Raw genomic sequence first — 20,570 nt, 5'->3', positions numbered from 1 at the left:
TTCTGGACCTAAAAAAAAAAAAAAAAAAAAAACCAGAAGCTGTGTAAAGTCCACATCATGCTGTCTGTGTCTGTGTTAGGTATTTCAGTCATTTCCAGATTTATCAATGATAATCTATTGCTGTGTAACAAACCACGCCTGAACTAAGCGGCTTGAAAAGACTTCTCACAATTCTGTGAGTTCACTGGGTGATTCTTCTGCTGGTCTTGTCTATGGCAGCTGCATTCAGCTGGGGACTGAGCTGGGGGTCTGGTCCTCCTGCACCAAATGTTCTTCCTTACCAGGCTTCTTTTGGCATTCTCAGAAGGTAAAGACTGAAGCTGCAAGCCTTCTTGAGGCCTAGGCTCTAGAACTTGCACATCAACCCTGTTGGTTAAGGCAAGTGAAAAGGCTAGTAGTCTAGATTCAAGACTGAGGAAATAGATTCCACCTCTTGGTGGATGGAATTTGTGGCCATGTTTTTCAATTACCAGTCTATCAAGTAACTAATTAATAAATAGTTATTTACTAAGTATTGCTTTAAGAACTGGAAATAAAACATGAATAAGATACAGTAATCTATAAGTTGCCTTTTTTTCCTTTTCCTTGGAGTACATGGTATTTGTGCATTGTCATTCCACTTTCCATAGAGATCAATATTTGTGAATGTTTTTTTCCATGGTATAATAATGAATCATGAAATGAATAAAATATAAACAGCAGAGTCTTACCTAATTAGAGAAGAGGAGGAAAATCCCTAGGAATTATAAGTAATTTTTAACCTTTCCAAATTTGCATAAAGAACATGTATTTTGTAGTCAGAAAAGAGTGAATGCTATGCTGGTGGAGCCATGCAGTTATGAATGGTATCTGTAAGCACAGAAATTACCTTAGTAGTGATAATCTTAGGGAACTCAAATTTTTCTTTCTAGTTATTATCACTTTGCTGTCAGGTTTATTTTAGCTCCTTCCTTCCTTCCTTCCTTCCTTCCTTCCTTCCTTCCTTCCTTCCTTCCCTCCCTCCCTCCCTCCCTCCCTCCCTCCCTCCCTCCCTCCCTCCCTCCCTCCCTCCCTCCCTCCCTCCCTCCCTCCCTCCCTCCCTCCCTCCCTCCCTCCCTCCCTCCCTCCCTGGCGGAGTCTTGCTCTGTCACCCAGGCCAGAGTGCAGTGGTCTGATCTCGGCTCACTGCAACCTCTGCCTCCCGGGTTCAAGCAACTCTCCTGCCTCAGCCTCCTGAGTAGCTGGGATTACAGCTGTGCACCACCATGCCTGGCTAATTTTTGTATTTTTAGTAGAAGTGGGGTTTCACCATGTTGGCCAGGCTGATCTTGAACTCCTGACCTCAAGTGATCCACCCTCCTCAGCCTCCCAAAGTTCTGGGATTATAGGAATGAGCCACCGTGCCCCACCTGTTTTAGCTACCTTTTAAAGCTGGTTTCTTCCTAGCTCAAACTTTACCCTTTTGAATAATTCTGAATGAATGAGTAAATTAACATTATATGTAAACTAATGACAAAGACATTAGCTACCTGGAATTTTGTTTTTGCAGGAAACATCCCACAACAACAAAAGTATTTTATTTGCTTAGAGAGTTACTTTATGAGCAGTAATACCATCTAACTTTTTCAATTTTTTTTTTAAATCTAAGAATGATAAGAATGCTGCTTTTCTTCTGATGGAAAGTGACAGGCTAATCATCAGTTTACCCAGAGTGAAGTGGACAGAAGTGGCACTGACCATGGCGTCTCAGCTTCAAGAAAAATGTATTGCATTTATTGTAGAAAACTTCTCCAAGATTATTCAGAGTGAAAATTTTGCTCTTCTCTTACAGGTACTATGTCTAAAATTATATCCTATATTTAGTTCCATCTTTGTGTTCTGATTTCAATTATATAAGAGCTTTTAAATGCAGGTTGCTTTTGATTAAATTAATGTGATTTAAATAAACTCCATGGCAGATGGCATGTTTACATAGGATTTAAGGCAGTGATGGACAGGATTTTTGGCTCACAAGATGAGAAAGGCGAGAGGGACAGGTTTGAGTGCCCTGGCAAGGCACAGTGTAATTCTGGCCAACTCTAGCCCTCCCTCAGCAAGCCACGTTTTAGAAACCAAAGTCATAAAGATACTGTTTTGGCCAGTAATACAATTATGGTCCATGCAGAATTCTCTGTCTTATTGGAAAGCTACTTTCTCTAAAATTATTCATGGAATAAATAACTCCTATTGTTTATTTCTAGATTCTGTATTTAGGGCTATGTTGGCTTTTAAAAACTGTGTGTATATGCATATATGTGGATTTTTTAACAAAAGAAAGGGAAAAGACAAATATTTCTGGTTGACTTCATACAGCTAGTTATAATGATCTGTTAACACCAGACTTTCACATTTCTTGTGCATTTTGTATGTATTCCTCTTAAATATTAATTTATGTGTTTTATAGTCACAAGCAATGAGTAGCACAGCCGATCTGTTGGACACAATTTTCAAAGCAATTGAAGAAAATATCACCACTGAAAATAGTTGCTCTCTTCTTATGGCTCTGGACACATTGCTGAACTCTGACAGTACAAAGGAAATGGTACTGAATGTAATGAAATTTATTAAAATAATGCAATATTTGAACTAAGATTTTTAAATGAATGTGCATTTTAAATGTTGCATGGGTCATTGAAGCCAGGCAGTGGATACCTAGGGGTGGATTAAGATCTCTACTTTTGTATATGTTTGGAATTTTTTATAATACTAAATTTTAAAAATTCCATTTGTCTCCAAATGGACTTTTTATAAAAGTTTAGAAATTGGCACTTTGGCTGGGTAATTGTAAATGTAGTGTGACACTTAGCAATATTATTTGGCACAGCATAACTCTAGTATTTCTCCCTGGTCCTACAGTAAATTTTTTAGATATAAAATGTATATTTTAGAGTTTTTAATCATCAGTGTCTTTTATTTTTATAATCTTAATTTTTCTTTTCAAAAGATCATATTTTAAAATTAGGCGGTGAAGCAAAATTAAAATATTTATTTTTAAGTACAATTAATCAGTGGCCATTAATTAGGTAATTACAAATTATTGGCATTCTGTATTTGTTCAACAAAAATGGTTTTTAAAATATATCATATTTATTACTATTCCATAGAGCATTTGACCTTGTAATGTCATAGTTGATATGAAAAGGCTGCAGAAGGTGTTCATATCAAGGGCATTGGTGTTTTAAAATAATGTTTGGTTGAAAAGATGAGATTTTTTAGCTTTGTGTTCATTTATAAAATTTTGTTATTAATGAGTAAGCCTTCATAAATAACATGTACCCAACGATCTTAAAAATCTAAATGATGACATCATTGATCTAGCTTAGGAGTAAGTAGATTCTGAAAGGAATAATGACTGGTTGCTATGACAATGTGGCTCTCACCAGCTGCTGATTTGTTGCTTGAACACAGGGTTTTACGTGCAAGATCCAGGCTCTGCGTGATAAGCTGTGGATCTTCCTGGTTCAGTCTTTCTATGCTGTTCGTCACACAGAAAGCTGGAAGCTGATGAGCACAGATGATCAACAGAAAATCCAAGCAGGTACGTTAGCCTTGAGATATTTCAATTCTTATGTAATGATTGTTGTGACAGCAGATATTTTGAGGGCATTCTGATAAGTGGAAAGGTTAACATTTGTGTGCTTCTGTTGGATAATAGGATGCTAACTGAAACTGGTGCTCATATGTTTAGGCAGTTTTAATAAATCTTGCTTTTTAGCTGTTCTTAGAAAATGAAACTAATTTCCTTTACATATATATATATATCAATTTTTAATCTTACTATACATTAGCAACAATGTTCTAGGCAAATTTGCTTGCAAGCATTCTTGTGAAGAGATTAAAAGTGTAAGAAAATGTAGCCCACATAGAACAGAGTATCAAACATACTTTTTCCTCCTTTTTAAATATGTTTTGTCATAAAGCTTTTTCATCTTTTTCATAAGACACGCTTTCTTGTGGTTTTGCTTGGAATAGATGGCTTTATTTCACAACTGATTGGTTCAGTGATGTGCAGTGTGCTATTGCGGACTGTCCCTCAGGAGCTGCACAGTGGTCCGTGACATTTAATAGGTATCATCTGAAACATTAGCATTAAACAAAAGATGTATATTTTTCAGAACATGTGTTTAAAAATATATATCAAAATAAAAATTCGAGGGTGTGGAACTAAAAATGGCTTCATGAGTATTTTTGGGTTAAAGCAGGTGCCTTAGAAAAAATATTGACATATCCAGTGTGTATAGTTTTTACAACGTTTTAAGAGACTAAATTTTATGAAGCAAACATTTTAGTACTGTAAAACATGGAAGCCATATCTGTTAAAATATATTTTGAGAATGCATAAATATGTTAAATTCTTTAGTGGTATTATCAGCATAGGATCTGCTTTTACATTATAAGCATTACATGATAGTGTAGCTAGATGTGATATGAAGAGCACTTTTCAAAAAAATTCCATTATTTTAAACAAAAATTATGAGAAGAAGGTCTTAGAAATTGGACATTTTTTTCCTTGTGACTCTTCCTCTGCTGATTTTTAAATGTTTTATTTTTACAAAATGTCTGTAATGTGAAGTAACAAGGTAAGATCAGCATTCCTTCAGTAAGTGTCTTTCAGCGCTCTCCTGATTAGTAGGAAACTTTGTTTTTCTCTATTTTAGAGGATTTCATAGTTAAGTTGAGCTTCAGTGTTCTTTAATTCTTCAGAGTGCTAATTAAAAATACATGTAAATACCCATATTTAAATAAAATGTTATTGGTAATCCAACTGTCCAGCTAATCCAACAATCCTTTTTGAATTGTCAAAAAGGACTTTTCATTCTATTACGTTGAGTCAGTATAATAATAATGTTTTAATCTTAAATAAGTTGAATTATGAGTCCTGACTTATGCATAATTACTTCCTCGGGAAACCCAGATAAAGGAATGGTTCTGGGTTGTCTGTTACTACATTTCGTATGTCATAGTTGAGTTACTGACTTTGGGGTGAAATTTTTTATTTTAATTTCTTCCTGTGTATTATTGTGCAGAGTCATTTGCTTACTGCAAATCAGTCCTATAGTGCCATTTTCAGGATCCTGCTTTGTCTTATAGCACATATCCTATAGAATAGAGATCATGGGAGATGCATGGTAGTTACAGATAATTTAATGTAGTTTTTATTAGCTGATTTAATAAAAATCAAATAATTTTTGGAGATTACATATATTTCTTCAAAATAATCTTAAAGCCCAGTAACCGTCAAAAGAAAGAAATACATTTGCTAAACTATATTTGTAGCTCTCATATCATTATTTCAGCCTACATATTTTCCTGACATCTTTCAAATTCTTATTTGAATAGCATAGACATGAGTTCTGCAATAAATTCCCATATAAACCTAACTTATAAAATGAATTTTTATTTAATTATAAAAAGAATGATATTTTGAAGATTGTTTCTTGTTTTATTTTCAATAGAGCCTTATTTTTTCTTTTCTCTTTCCTCTTTCCTCATTATATATATCTGCAAAACCAGAAAATATTTTTAACTTCAGAGTATTTTTACATTTAGTATAAACATTTTCTCATATTTAATAGCTTGTAGAATGTTACATTTGCCATAATCTGTAATTTTTTGTAATTTGGAAAACTAAATGAAACCAATTATCTAAAATGTCACGGTTTGAGAAAATTCTCGTGTTTTTGTAAATGTATGAATCTTCTCTGTGAGATTGTACAGTTCTTATTTATTAATTTTAATAACATAAAACCTAGGGGCCAGAGAGTCAGATAGAAAATGAGGTTCTTTTAAAAAAAATCTAAAATATAATAGGGAGTTGTTTTGTATACTAGATTGGTTTCAGGTTTATTAAGTTATTTCCATTAAAATATGACTTTTTTTCTGCTGACATACTATTTTTCCTTTACTTCTAAGGTATAATAATGTTCCCTATAAAAATAAATTGCTGTTTCTTTCTACAGCTGCATTTGACAAAGGTGATGATCGAAGACTTGGCAAAAAGCCTATATTCAGTAGCTCACAGGTAAACTTTCTAAATTTTATAGGTACAAATGAAAAAGATAACAAATTATTTAAAATTATTTAAAGTTTATTTTATATTTCAGAAAAAGTTTTAAAAATCTGTTCATTAATTGAAGCTATTTCTTAATGGAAAATTTTTCTTTTTCTAAATCAAGTGAACATTTAATAAATGCTTTAAAGTGAATTTTTTATATCCAACTGGCATTGGAAGTATCTACCTTTTTCATTTCCTTGAAAACCTTTTTGGCAGCTAACAGAGCTATTTCAGTCTATTGGCAGTTGTTTAGAACTATAGACCTAATTCAATGTCTATTTTTCTAATTAGCCTACTTCTTAAAAAAGAAGATTTTAGGCCAGGCGTGGTTGCTCACGCCTGTAATTCCAACACTTTGGGAGGCCGAGGCGGGTAGATCACCTGAGGTCAGGAGTTCGAGACCAGCCTGGCCAACATGGTGAAACCCCATCTCTACTAAATATACAAAACTTAGCTGGGCATGGCGGCACACACCTGTAATCTCAGCTACTCAGGAGGCCGAGGAAGGAGAATCGCTTGAACCTGGGAGGCAGAGGTTGCAGTGAGTCGATATTGTGCCATTGCACTCCAGCCTGGGTGACAAGAGCAAAACTCCGTCTCGAAAATAAAGTTTTTAATTCACATAATATATTTTTGGTGTTTTTGAAAAAAGCAATTAGTACTAAGAGTACAACTGTGTTTTACTTTAAAAGTTACTTGTTATACTTATATGAGGTATCTAAAGTAGTTGAACTCTTAGAAGGTAGTATTGTGGTTGCTGAAAACTAGGGGGAGGGAGAAAGGGGGAGTTGTTCAATGAGTACAGAGTTTCCATTTTGCAAGTTGAAAAGTTATCTGTTGTGCAACAAAGTGCGTGCAGCTAACATTACTACACTGTTACTGAAGTGTATTAAAGAGTACTTAAGTATGTTAAATGGTTAAGATGGTAGATGTCATGTTTTATGTGTTTTTTGTTTGTTTGTTTTACCATCCACAAAGTTATTTGTTGTTTTCCTTATAACCTGAAATAAATTTTTCTTCCCAAAAATGTTATTAATGATGGTTAGGGTTCCAAACTAACTTACAGATGTTCACTTAAACAATAATATATTCAAAGTACAAAATTATTCTAACCTTCTCTGTGTGGTACAATGATAGACATACATTGAGAGTTCCAGTTTGGAATGCAATGAACATATTGCCCTAGCAGAGTGGAATAGGAAATCCTTTTTTCTTCCTCATCAGCCAGTTGATAGGAACTAATGCAGCTCCAAGCCACAACCGAGAGTTCTCATGGCTTGAGGAAGAAGTCAAGCTCCAAATGTCTTGAGTGAGAAACCAGGAAACTGGGTTTTTGCCAGTTAACCTCTTAGGATTGTTTCCAAAGTGCATTTCACAAGATATGAGCTCCATCTAGCATCAACTATAAGTTGGAGAGTTGCTACACACACCATAGTTCCTCTTTTTTTTTTTTTTTTTTTTTTTGAGACAGAGTTTTGCTCTCGTTGCCCAGGCTGGAGTGCAATGGCACGTTCTTGGCTCACCGCAGCCTCAGCCTCCTGGGTTCAAGCAGCTCTCCTCCCTCAGCCTTCCGAGTAGCTGGGATTACAGGCATGTGCCACCACACCAGGCTAATTTTGTATTTTTAGTAGAGGTGGGGTTTCTCCATGTTGGTCAGGCTGGTCTTGAACACCCGACCTCAGGTGATCTGCCTGTCTCGGCCTCCCAAAGTTCTGGGATTACAGGCGTGAGCCACCACGCCCAGCCCCATAGCTCCTCTTATAGACCGATGACGCATATTACACCTTGAAAGTGCTGAGAAACACTAAAGAACTACTTTTGAATTATTGCATCCAAAATTTCCCCCAATGTTATAGCTATGGAATAAGACTAGGGTTCCCTCATCCCTTTTTTTTTTTTTTTTTTTTTTTTGAGACAGAGTCTCGCTCTGTCACCCAGGCTGAAGTGCAGTGGCGTGATCTCGGCTCACTGCAAGCTCCACCTCCCGGGTTCGTGCCATTCTCCTGCCTCAGCCTCCCGAGTAGCTGGGACTACAGGCACCCCCCACGACGCCTGGCTAATTTTTTGTATTTTAGTAGAGATGGGGTTTCACCGTATTAGCCAGGATGGTTTTGATCTCCTAACCTTGTGATCCACCAGCTTCAGCCTCCTAAAGTGCTGGGATTACAGGTGTAAGCCACTGCACCCAGCCCCCTCAACCCTTTTAAAACATATTATATGATTCCACAGAACATACTCTAGGAAATGGTGCACTAGGACATTTTTTTCTGTGTTCCCTGTTATCCCCGTGTTTTTTAAAGGCCCCGAGGAATTAACCTACTTGCCTTCCTTTCCCCTGCTACCAACCAGGCTTTTCCTCCTTCCTTGCCTTATTGCAAAATAGAGCAAGGTTTCATTATTTTTCCTCATCCTCCTGACTTTGTGGTTGTCTAAGTCTTTTTTCTGTTAAGAACAGTTGGAAGGAAACAGTTTCCTTCCCAATGGGAAGGAAGTAAGTTTCCCCCAGAAAGACAGTGATATGCTGAAATGGATGCTGGACATAAAATAAAGAGTTCAAATTTTGGCTTTACATTTATTATGTGTCATCTGTGAGTCTCAGTTTGCTTATTTATAAAATGGAGTAATAAAACCTCACAGGATTATTGTGAAAATTACGTGAAATAATTTATGTGCAATTACCTGGTATGTAGTAAGTGCTCAATAAATGTGGAGCAAATAAATGTGTTTTCCAAACAGGGATGAGCTATCTAGGAGGTGGGAGAAAGTTTATCAGAGAAGACAGGGAAGAGGTTTTTTGTTTGTTTTGTTGTGGTGGTGGTGGTTGTTGCCTGCTTCATTTTTCCATCATAGAGCAATTTAAGAAGAATGCTTAGTACCAAAGTACTTAAGAATAAAATATATGATATCTGGGATTTGCTTCAAAATAAAATAGGAGTAGATGTGTATGAAACAAAATGGGAATTAATAATTAATAATTTTTAGAGTTGGCTATTAGGTATGTGAGGATTCATTATACTCTTCTGTCTTCTTTTGATTATGTTTAATTTTTCCCATTTTTTGAGACAGGGTCTCACTCTGTCACCCAGGCTGGAGTGGCATGGCATAATCACGGCTCACTGCAGCCTTGACTTTCTGGGCTCAAGGGATCCTTCCACCTCAGCTTCCTTAATAGCTGGCATAGGCCCAAATTACCATGCCTGGCTAATGTTTGTGTTTTTTTTTTTTTTGTAGAGGCAGAGTTTTGCCATGTTGCCTAGGCTGGTCTCAGACTCCTGGGCTCAAGCAATCCACACCTGGCCTATTGTGAAATTTTTCAAGGCATACAGCTATACCGTATACTATATAGATTTCACCCATAGCATAATACTTCAAGATGCATAAATTCAAGGATAGAATAAATTAAGTAGAGTTAGTGTTAAGGGTGGGAAGGAGTTCTAAAAGCAGGAGTCAGCCTGGCTTTAGGTATTAAAAATAGAGAAATGTTATGTTTTGAGCTAAGATTTGAGCAAGAAAACAAAAAATGAGGACTAAGTCTATTTGAACTTTTTAATGGAATCCTGGAAGACTGCTGTGAATAGGACCAGTCTCTGCCCTGTGGACAGGCATAAGCTGAGACCCAAAGCTGTTAATAATTTCTGAAATGTCCCAGGTTGGTTAGAGGCAAAACTAGGACAAGAATCTAGTGGTTGCTTTATCACCATGCTTTCCTTTTTTCTAAATTTAACGAGGTTATTTATTATATATTTTTGTGTGTGCACACACATTCACATATGTTATTTTATCTTTGACAACTTTTAATGTAATTGGAAGCTTTTCGTATTTAAAAATAGACCTTAAACTGCATATCAAAATATACAATATATGCCCAGTGTTAACAACATTACGTTTTTTTTGTTTGTTTGTTTGTTTGTTTGAGTATCCAATATGTGATACGGTGCTGAGGGATATGAAAGATGAAGAGAGCACAGGCTCTGCCTCAGACCTCTACAATCTCATACAGCTTCCAAAGGGAAAAAAAAAAAACCATTTGCATACTTACATAAAGAATGACAATAGGATGGGCACGGTGGCTCATGCCTGTAATCCCAGCACTTTGGGAGGCCCAGGTGGGCGGATCACGAGGTCAAGAGATCAAGACCATCCTGGCCAACATGGTGAAACCCCGTCTATACTAAAAATACAAAAATTAACTGGGCGTGGTGGCGCATGCCTGTAGTCTCAGCTACTCGGGAGGCTGAGGCAGGAGAATTGCTTGAACCTGGGAAGCGGAGGTTTCAGTGAGCCAAGATCACGCCACTGTACTCCAGCCTGGTGACAGAGCAAGACTCCATCTCAAAAAAAAAGAATGACAATATTGGCTGGGCACAGTGGCTCATACCTGTAATCCTAGCACTTTGGGAGGCCGAGGCAGGCGGATTGCCTGAGCTCAGGTGTTCAAGATCAGCCTGGGCAACACGGTGAAACCCTATCTCTACTGAAATACAAAAAAAATTAGCCGAGTGTGGTGGCGTAGTCCCAGCTACTCGGGAGGCTGAGGCAGGAGAATTGCTTGAACCTGGGAGGCGGAGGTTGCAGTGAGCTGAGATTGGGCCACTGCACTCCAGCCTGGGTGACAGAGCAAGACTCTGTCTCAAAAAAAAAAAAAAAAAAAAGAATGACAATATGATCTTAAAATATTTTTCTAGAATTTCTACCAACTTAAAAATTTTCTTTGTTCCCTTTCATATCAAGGTTGGGTCTAAGGAAAATGATGAAGTAGGTACGTTTATCTTCAGTGCCATTTTATTTGTCCCTTTTTAGGCTATTTCAACTATTTTTAGGATCCCTTTTCCTTCACTTCCTATAGCCAGCCAGTGCTGTACTAGTATCTTATTTGTCCAAAAACCAAGCTTTGCAGATGTAGTGTATTGATGTGCTGTGCTTCCTAGGAGCTTTAAAAAAAATTTTTTTTTTTTTTAAATAAGGACTCCAAGAAGTAAAGTATTCTTCCCACAGAGGATTAAGTCTTTAATTATAAAATTTCTGGCACTTGGGATAAGGTTGAAGAGAGAATTTTTATTGAAAATCTTTATAATGTTCCCTCAAATTATGCCATATAGATGACTTTGGTGTGAGGTTAAATCATGAGTTCAAGTCCTGGTTCTGTCCCTCACCAACCTGAGACCTGGGGTAAATCACATACCTACTTTAATCCTCAATTTATTGTCTAAGAAATAGAAACAGCCACAGGAGCTATTTCATGGGACTGTTGTGAGGTTTAAGTGGGATGATGTATACAAAAGATGTAGTATAAAACATGGGAGTAAGCCTTCTAAAAAATCTTGGATATTATCATTCCTCAAGGCATCCTGAATCTTTATAGACATTAATTTATACCAAAACTTCATACATTAAAAAAGCATTCCTGTTATTTATTTATTTAATTTAATAGAATAGCATGCCTTTAAAATAAACACTTATGCTGTATTTCAGATTTGATTAAGGTAGTCTGAGACAAAGTTTTGATCCAAATGATCAAAGACAGTTCAAGCTTTGACCTTAAATCAAAAATTGAACTTTTCTATTTTTTTCTTCTTTGAAAGACTGGTTTTTGGAAACACATAATATTATATGTTAAAGATTTCAGTCAAATTACAAAGTATTTTTTTTCTTCTTTATAGCAAAGGAAACAAGTTTCTGACTCTGGTGATATAAAAATCAAATCTTGGAGGGAAAATAACAAGAAAGAGTGTTGGAGTTATCTCTCTACTAATAAAAAGATGAAATCCGATGGATTAGGAGCATCTGGACATTCATCAAGTACCAATAGAAATAGTATAAATAAAACTCTGAAGCAAGATGATGTAAAGGAAAAAGATGGTACAAAAATAGCATCTAAAATTACAAAACAACTAAAAACTGGGGGAAAAAATGTTTCTAGAAAGCCCAAAACTATAATAAAATCCAAAACAGGAAATGGTGAGAATGCACGGTTGGAAAACATGTCACCTAGACAAGTTGTAGAAAGATCAGCAACAGCAGCAGCAGCAGCAGCAGCAGCAACTGAACAGAAGAATTTACTAAATGGGAAAGGAGTGAGAAATCAGGAAGGGCAAATTACAGGTGCCAGACCCAAGGTACTCACAGGAAACTTAAATGTGCAAGCCAAAGCAAAGCCTTTGAAGAAAGCGACAGGGAAGGATTCTCCATGCCTCAGCATCGCAGGACCCTCCAGCAGATCCACAGATTCAAGTATGGAATTCTCAATTTCCACTGAATGTCTGGATGAACCAAAAGAAAATGGATCAATAGGAGAAGAAAAGCCTTCTGGACATAAACTATCCTTTTGTGATTCTCCAGCACAGATGGTGAAAAACAGTGTAGATAGTGTCAAAAATTCCACTGTAGGTGGGTTTTAGCACTGTAATTTTTAATATCTCCTGACAGTTAAAGTTCCTTAAAAAAACAAAAACCTAAACCTGTATTTGGGCTTTTATTTAGTTTCAAATGCCAACAGAATACTTATTTATATGTACTTATGCAAACTGAGAAAAAATGTAGTCCTTCCCACTTTAATATTTCATTTTGTTTATAGTGTCTAACCAGTAAACTTATACATATTTGTTACATATTTAATGTATTCTATCTTATGACTCACTTTTTCTTAATTTTTAGCCATAAAATCTCGACCTGTTTCAAAAGTTACCAATGGAACTTCCAATAAAAAAAGTATTCATGAACAAGACACTAATATAAATAACAGGTAGGTCTTCATTCAGTATTTTAACCTATCTGTTAGCTTTCTCTCAAAGTTAATTATATACTAACTTCTAGCTAAATATTTTTAAAATATCTTTTATTTTTTGTTAAAAAAATTTAGTGTATTTACATAATTTAACACAGTTTATTAAAAGAAATTAGTATATGCAAAATGAGGCACAATATTTAAAAGAATATCTTAATGTATACTATGGTATATGATTATGCATTGCTTTATTATACTTGATCTACAGTTTTACAAACTTAAAGACTTATGAGCATATGATTTTTCTATTTTCAGGAGAGATGTATTTTTTATTTCTTGAAAAAAAAACTGTTTCAGGTATCGGTCTTTTAAAAAGTTCATGTTTTGGAATCTCAGTGTAATACTGAATGCAAATAATTTTTCTTAGTGTACTAAAGAAGGTCAGTGGCAAAGGATATAGTGAGCCAGTACCACAGGCAATTTTGAAGAAAAGAGGAACTAGCAATGGATATGGCGCAGCTCAGCAGAGGACAAAGAGTACCCCATCTAATCTTACTAAAACTCAAGGTAAAGCTGAAATAGTACTGGATATCTTGAAATTATTTCCTTGTGTAAACTGGATAAGCCAAACTCTGATTTGGAACTTCAGGAGCAAATAAGCAAAATATGGTTTTACTCATTTTGTGTTTGTTTCACACCATAGAGATGAGATTGTATACTTTTCAGACAGGTGTTTTGGGATGTAGGTTTGGTTTTGTTGTTTTGTTGTTGTTATTGTTGAGACAGGGTCTTGCTCTGTCACCCAGGCTGGAGTACAGTGGCATGATCACGCTGCAATCCTCCTTCGTCTGCCTCCCAAAGTGTTGGGATTACAGGCATGAGTCAACACACCTGGCCTCTATTTGGTTTTATTGTCTCTTGTGAGAGAAATAATTAAGGGAGTTACTAGTTTAGCTGCATTTCTGGTCCTTTTAAATATTATGCCCATGTTTCTTGAAAGTTCCATTGTTAATTATAGGAATTTCATTTGTAAAACTGGCACTGAAGAACTCTTTAAAAAGTAATAGTGTAGGCTGGGTGCAGTGGCTCATGCCTGTAATCCAAGTACTCTGGGAGGCCAAGGCAGGTGGATCACCTGAGGTCAGGAGTTCAAGACCAGCCTGACCAATATAGTGAAACCCCATCTCTACTAAAAACACAAAAATTAGCCAGGTGTGATGGTGTGTGCCTGTTGTCCCAGCTACTTGGGAGGCTGAGACAGGAGAATTGCTTGAACCTAGGAGGCGGAGGTTGCAGGGAGCCGAGATCATGCCTCTGCATTCCAGGCTCGGTGACACTCTTATCTAAAAAAAAAAGATAAGGCCGGGCGCGGTGGCTCACGCCTGTAATCCCAGCACTTTGGGAGGCCGAGGCGGGCGGATCACAAGGTCAGGAGATCGAGACCACGGTGAAACCACGTCTCTACTAAAAATACAAAAAATTAGCCGGGCGCAGTGGCGGGCGCCTGTAGTCCCAGCTACTCAGGAGGCTGAGGCAGGAGAATGGCGTGAACCCGGGAGGCGGAGCTTGCAGTGAGCCAAGATCGCGCCACTGCACTCCAGACTGGGCGACAGAGTGAGACTCCGTCTCAAAAAAACAAAAAAAAAACAAAAAACAAACAAACAAAAAAAAAGATAATAATAATGCAGTCTAAACAACTATGATACATAAGGAGGAAGAATTTCCCTTCCAGAATCTGTGTGAGTCCATTGGTTTTCAGTGTTCTGAAAAGGAAAAGAGTACTGATCAGATTGCATAATTTGCTAACATAATAACTGATTTTCAAAATTGCTTTTATGTATCAAGCATTCACATATGTAAAAGCAGTTTGTAAAATCCTAAAAACAGTTTTGATTTGGATTATGAGTTATTACTGAAAATCAATTAAAAATAAGGCAGAGAAAATATTTTCATATCCTAGTAATAGCTAAATATTAAACATTTAAAAATATTTGATAATTCTGTTTGACAGATTTGAATGTCCAAAATATCATCTCTAAGACTTTCACCAGTGTAAACAAATGGATTCCCCAAATTAATCCCCTTCTTTCCAGTCAGCAGTTCTAGTTTCCACTGGAGATCTAAGTTGTTAACCCTAATGAGCTACAGTAATAATAATCTGGTTATGACAAGTAAATTGGTTTTATTCATGTTTGAAGAAAACAACTGCAACAATTTTAACAGTTCTATTTATTTTATATTTAGCTTGATTCTCCTTTTCAGCTATGTAGAACACACTGTTTTTTTTTCTCTGAAAACTTCAAAGGGAAGACCTTTCTTGCTCCTTTGATAAAAGAAAATCCGATTTTTTTACCCTCATACATTTTTGCAAATCCAGTTTTGGCATAAAAATCAAGTCTCTTTACTTGAGGAAGAGAGATCCTATTTTAGTAATTTTTACTGGGACCCTGGAGTAATCCCTCTATATTTCTAATTGAAATTTTTTTTTTATTTTATCATGTAACTGATTCCTAATCTGTGCTTGTCCATTTGATCATAGATATGTTACCCTTCCATTGTGGTCTTGATTTTATTTTTTCTGAAGTAATTTTAAAACAAATATTAAATTTTACTCACAAATTGGAGGTGATAATACATTTCTGAATATACCCTCTTACTTTTCTTAGGATCCCAAGGAGAGTCACCAAACTCAGTAAAATCTTCAGTCTCTTCAAGGCAGTCTGATGAAAATGTGGCAAAGTTGGACCATAATATGCCTACAGAGAAACAAGCACCTAAGAGAAAAATCGTCAAGCAAGTACACACAGCTTTGCCTAAGGTTAATGCAAAAATAGTGGCAATGCCTAAAAATCTAAATCAGTCAAAGAAAGGTGAAACTTTGAATAATAAAGATTCAAAACAGAAAATGCTTCCTGGACAGGTTATGTCAAAAACTCATCCTTCCTCCCAAAGACCTTTAAAAAGTGAAACATCTATTGTCCAAAAAAGTATGTTTCATGATGTGCGTGAAAATAACAACAAGGACAGTGTTTCTGAACAGAAGCCTCACAAACCTCTCATTAATCTTGCATCTGAAATCAGTGATGCAGAAGCACTCCAGTCATCCTGCAGGCTTGACCCACAAAAGCCATTACATGATCAAGAAAAAGAGAAGTTGGTGTTAGAATGCCAAAATATTTCAAAGCTGGATAAATCATTAAAACACAAACTGGAATCCAAACAGATTTGTTTAGATAAAAGTGAAACAAAATTTCCCAATCACAAAGAAACAGATCATTGCAATGCAGCTAACATATGTTGTCATTCTGATGGGAGTGATAATGTAAATTCAAAATTGTATAGCACCACAGCCCTAAAATACATGGTTCCAAATCCAAATGAAAATTCCTTGAACTCTAATCCAGTTTGTGATTTAGACTCAACAAGTGCAGGGCAAATCCATTTGACATCAGATAGGGAGAACCAAGTAGGGAGAAAAGATACAAACAAACAATCAAGTATTAAATGTGTGGAAGATGTTTCACTGTGTATTCCTGAAAGGGCATATGGTACCTTAAATTCTGCTCAAGAAGACAAAAAATTGAAAGTTCCTTTGGAAGGACTGACAATTTCTAGTAAGTTGTCTGATGCCTCTGCTATGGATGAAGACAAACATGCTACAGCAGACTCAGATGTTTCCTCCAAGTGTTTTTCAGGACAGCTGTCAGAAAAAAATTCTCCTAAAAATATGGAAACATCAGAATCTCCAGAGAGCCGTGAAACTCCAGAAACTCCATTTGTGGGTCACTGGAATTTGAGTACTGGTGTTCTGCATCAGAGAGAGAGTCCTGAATCTGATACTGGCAGTGCTACCACATCCTCCGATGACATAAAGCCCAGATCTGAAGACTATGATGCCGGAGGGTCTCAGGATGATGATGGGTCAAATGACAGAGGTATCTCTAAATGTGGCACTATGCTGTGCCATGATTTTCTTGGAAGAAGTAGCAGTGATACCAGTACTCCTGAAGAATTAAAAATTTATGATAGTAATTTAAGAATTGAAGTAAAAATGAAAAAGCAAAGTAGTAATGATCTTTTCCAAGTTAATTCAACAAGTGATGATGAAATCCCTAGGAAAAGGCCAGAAATTTGGTCTCGATCTACAATAGTTCACCCTAGGGAAAAAGAAAATATTCCACGAGGCAGTGTCCAGTTTGCTCAGGAAATAGATCAAGTATCTTCTTCAGCAGATGAAACAGAGGATGAAAGATCTGAAGCTGAAAATGTTGCAGAAAATTTCTCTGTATCTAACCCAGTTCCTCAGCAGTTTCAGGGAATAATTAATTTAGCTTTTGAAGATGCAACTGAAAATGAAAGTCGTGAATTTTCTGCAAATAAAAAGTTTAAAAGGTCAGTTTTACTTTCAGTTGATGAATGTGAAGAGCTGGGATCAGATGAAGGAGAAGTCCATACTCCCTTTCAGCCTTCTGTAGATTCTTTTTCACCTTCTGATGTTTTTGATGGCATTTCTCATGAACATCATGGAAGGACTTGCTATTCCAGATTCTCACGAGAAAGTGAAAATAATATTTTAGAATGTAAACAAAATAAAGGCAATAGTGTATGTAAAAATGAAAGCACTCTCTTGGATCTTAGTAGCATTGACTCTTCAAGAAAAAATAAACAGAGTGTTTCAGCCACAGGAAAAAAGAACACAATAGATGTCCTATCCAGTAGAGGCAGACAGCTTCTTCCAGAAGATAAAAAAGTAAACAATGGAAGCAGTGTAGATAATGACATTCAGCAACGCAGCAAATTCTTGGATAGTGATGTAAAATCTCAAGAAAGACCATGTCACTTGGAGCTTCATCAAAGAGAACCCAATTCTGACATACCAAAGAACAGCTCTACAAAATCTCTAGACTCCTTTCGGAGTCAAGTTCTGCCTCAGGAAGGTCCAGTGAAAGAGAGCCATTCTACAGCTACTGAAAAAGCTAATATTGCTTTATCTGCAGGTAATGTACAGAAATAGAAATGCTAAATGCATAAGAAAATAAGTTTATAAAATTTTAAAGTTGTATGAAGCCCTGAATGTTATATTTTAGTCAAATAGAATAATTACTTAAGCAACAGATTAAAATTTTAAATGAAAAGTTTCTTAATATGAAAATTAGCTAGTTACTCATTCTTTATTGTTCACTTAAAATCCTAATGAAGAAGTAATATATAGTAAACATTTTGATTGTTATATAGAGCTAACCTACTAAGAGATTTTACATGAAACAATAAATAGAAAACCTTAGTTTGCTGCTATTTAGTTATTTATGTATAATTTAACACAAGAATTCTTGACTATTAGAAATTTTATTATACATTGGATATGATTTATAGACTTGATAGTATATTAAAGGCCTGTGCAATAACTCTAGTAATATGTAACTAAAAGCACTGAACTATTTTGACAACTAGATTGATTTACAATTTATATACATTTTACAGAGATTAAAATTTTCAGGATCTCTCTATTCTAAAATTTTCAAATAAAAAGATAAATTTCCTAAAAGAGATTATATTTAGAAGCAATGATAATATATGAAAAAAGCCCAGGCTTATTTCATATTGTTTAGATGATTTTCTGTCTAATTGTTTTGTGTTTTTTGTCTTCCTTATTATAGTAATTCAGACTAATGACCCACATTTAAAATATGCAATAGTGGCTAACTGAGTAGCTATTGTGTATTATAACTAAGAAAAATACTGATCAGTAGTTTCCTGTTCAGCAAAATCGGAAGAATAAGGAGGTCTTTGAAGTTGTACTTTTTTGTTTGTTTGTCTTTGCTTGCATCTTCCTTTGCATGTGCAATATACAAATAAGCCTTTAGGTGAAATGTATTTATCCCCCCCTGCTTTTGCAACGGACTTACCCTAAGTCATCATCAAAACACTATGTCTTTTTTTTCCTCTTTTTCTATTGTAGTGAATTAGATATATGTGCACATTCTATGTTTATGTTTAAATAATTTGTTTTCTGTATCACAAGTTTTCAGATTAAACTATGGAGAATTATTGTTAGTTGCCTATGTTGATTTTGCTTCTAAACGTTACCCTTGAATTTTTAACACAGAAAAATGCCTCAAAAATCTTGTCAATTTTGTATAGATGTTATTTTTCCCATTGTGGTGGTGGTTTTTTTTTTTTTTTTTTTTTTTTTTTTTTTTTTTTTTTTTTTTTGGACTATCACTGTTATATTGTGTTAATATTCTACAAAACTCTGAAGGGTACCAACGTGCAATTTTTACATTGTGTAGTATTATGAATTATTTCAGGAGACATAGATGATTGTGACACACTGGCACTAACCTGCATGTATGACCATCGGCCTTCAAAAACCCTGTCTCCAATATATGAGATGGATGTAATAGAAGCATTTGAGCAGAAAGTGGAATCAGAAACACATGTTACAGATATGGATTTTGAAGATGACCAACATTTTGCAAAACAAGATTGGACACTACTAAAGCAACTGCTCTCTGAACAGGATTCAAACTTAGATGTTACAAATTCCGTTCCTGAAGACTTAAATTTAGCACAGTATCTAATCAATCAGACACTACTTTTAGCGCGAGATAGCTCAAAACCTCAGGGTATAGCACATATTGACACTTTGAACAGATGGAGTGAACTAACATCTCCACTTGATGATTCCTCAGCGAGCATCACCATGGCTAGTTTTTCCTCTGAAGATTGTTCGCCTCAAGGGGAGTGGACAATTCTGGAACTGGAAACTCAGCATTAAGTGTTAACATTTTGGAAAAATTTATGCCACTCCTTTATTTTTTGATGCCTATATTATATCCAAATGATAATTGCATTAGCCAGATATAAACTTTCCTTAATATTGAGTCTTTCCAATTTAATGAGGTAAACATAGTTTATTTATTAATATATCACATACAGAAAAATGTTTTTCTAAAGTTTTTGAGCATGTTTTCTATAATTATTAGAAAAATTAGAAGACTTGTAAGGAAACCCTTGCTTCAGTTTTCCTTTCCTAACTGATCATTTGTTCACTTGTTCATTATTCAAGAATTTAAAATGTGAATGCACAAGTAGATCAGTCCCTTTACTTTTTGCTCTGCATATGGTAACATAGTAATTTAACAATAAAAAACTTACTGTGCTTGTGTCCATTCATGTAGAGTTTTCTGTGAATAACATTCAAACTCACATTTAGGTGATTGAGGCTGATAGCTGAGTGTTGGGAAAAATCTTAGCTTTCCCAACAATTCAGGCCCAGGAAATTCTGAAGCAAGTACATCTCAAATTTCAACCACATCATTGCTAAAACAAGAGAAATGGAATTTCCTGTCTCTCTCTTTTGGGGATATATCCAGAGAAGAGAATCTGCCCTTGTTCAAAAGCATAAACTTCCTTTACAGGTAGTCGCTCATTCTCCATTTTCTATTCCATGTTTGGGATATGTTGGAACTGCACCTGCAATAAGCCAGCACTAAATATAAACTTGAAAACGAGTATATGAGGCAACTGAGTTATGGAGTTTAAATTGTGTGTATGTGTATGTATGTGCACACACACACTCATGTTTGCTTTCTTGGTGTGTCAGTATACGCCAGTTCCTTATTTCCTCAGTCAGATTGTCTTTCAGTCTGTAATTCTGGTAGTAAGTCAAAGATAAAAACCTTTGCTACAAAATGCTTCCTGTTAGCGAGTACTTGGGTATTCCTGATATTGGAATTTTGATATTGCCTGTAGGATTATGGGATTTCATAA

General features: G+C 35.7%; 1 protein-coding gene across 2 annotated transcripts in view; it reads left to right on the top strand.

Moving 5' to 3' along the window:
• The window catches only part of LOC105485386 (BTB domain containing 8), a 98,846-nt gene extending 78,877 nt beyond the window's left edge, over positions 1–19,969 (top strand). Inside the window, exons 10-18 of one of the 2 annotated variants that reach the window (XM_011747693.2) lie at positions 1,628–1,810; positions 2,423–2,560; positions 3,427–3,556; positions 5,979–6,040; positions 11,734–12,460; positions 12,728–12,815; positions 13,225–13,364; positions 15,464–17,794; positions 19,106–19,969. In XM_011747693.2, coding sequence (XP_011745995.2) covers positions 1,628–1,810; positions 2,423–2,560; positions 3,427–3,556; positions 5,979–6,040; positions 11,734–12,460; positions 12,728–12,815; positions 13,225–13,364; positions 15,464–17,794; positions 19,106–19,575 — 4,269 coding nt within the window. In that variant the 3' untranslated portion in view covers positions 19,576–19,969. Of the gene's footprint in view, positions 1–1,627; positions 1,811–2,422; positions 2,570–3,426; positions 3,557–5,978; positions 6,041–11,733; positions 12,461–12,727; positions 12,816–13,224; positions 13,365–15,463; positions 17,795–19,105 lie in introns of both variants that reach the window. The other variant, XM_011747692.2, reaches the window with a different exon arrangement.
• The last annotated feature ends 601 nt before the right edge of the window (positions 19,970–20,570 follow it).

The sequence above is a fragment of the Macaca nemestrina genome, chromosome 1, assembly GCF_043159975.1.
Source record: "Macaca nemestrina isolate mMacNem1 chromosome 1, mMacNem.hap1, whole genome shotgun sequence".
Taxonomy (NCBI): Eukaryota; Metazoa; Chordata; class Mammalia; order Primates; family Cercopithecidae; genus Macaca; species Macaca nemestrina.
Note: the sequence above shows the minus strand (reverse complement) of the source record. Positions and strands in the feature narration are given on the sequence as shown.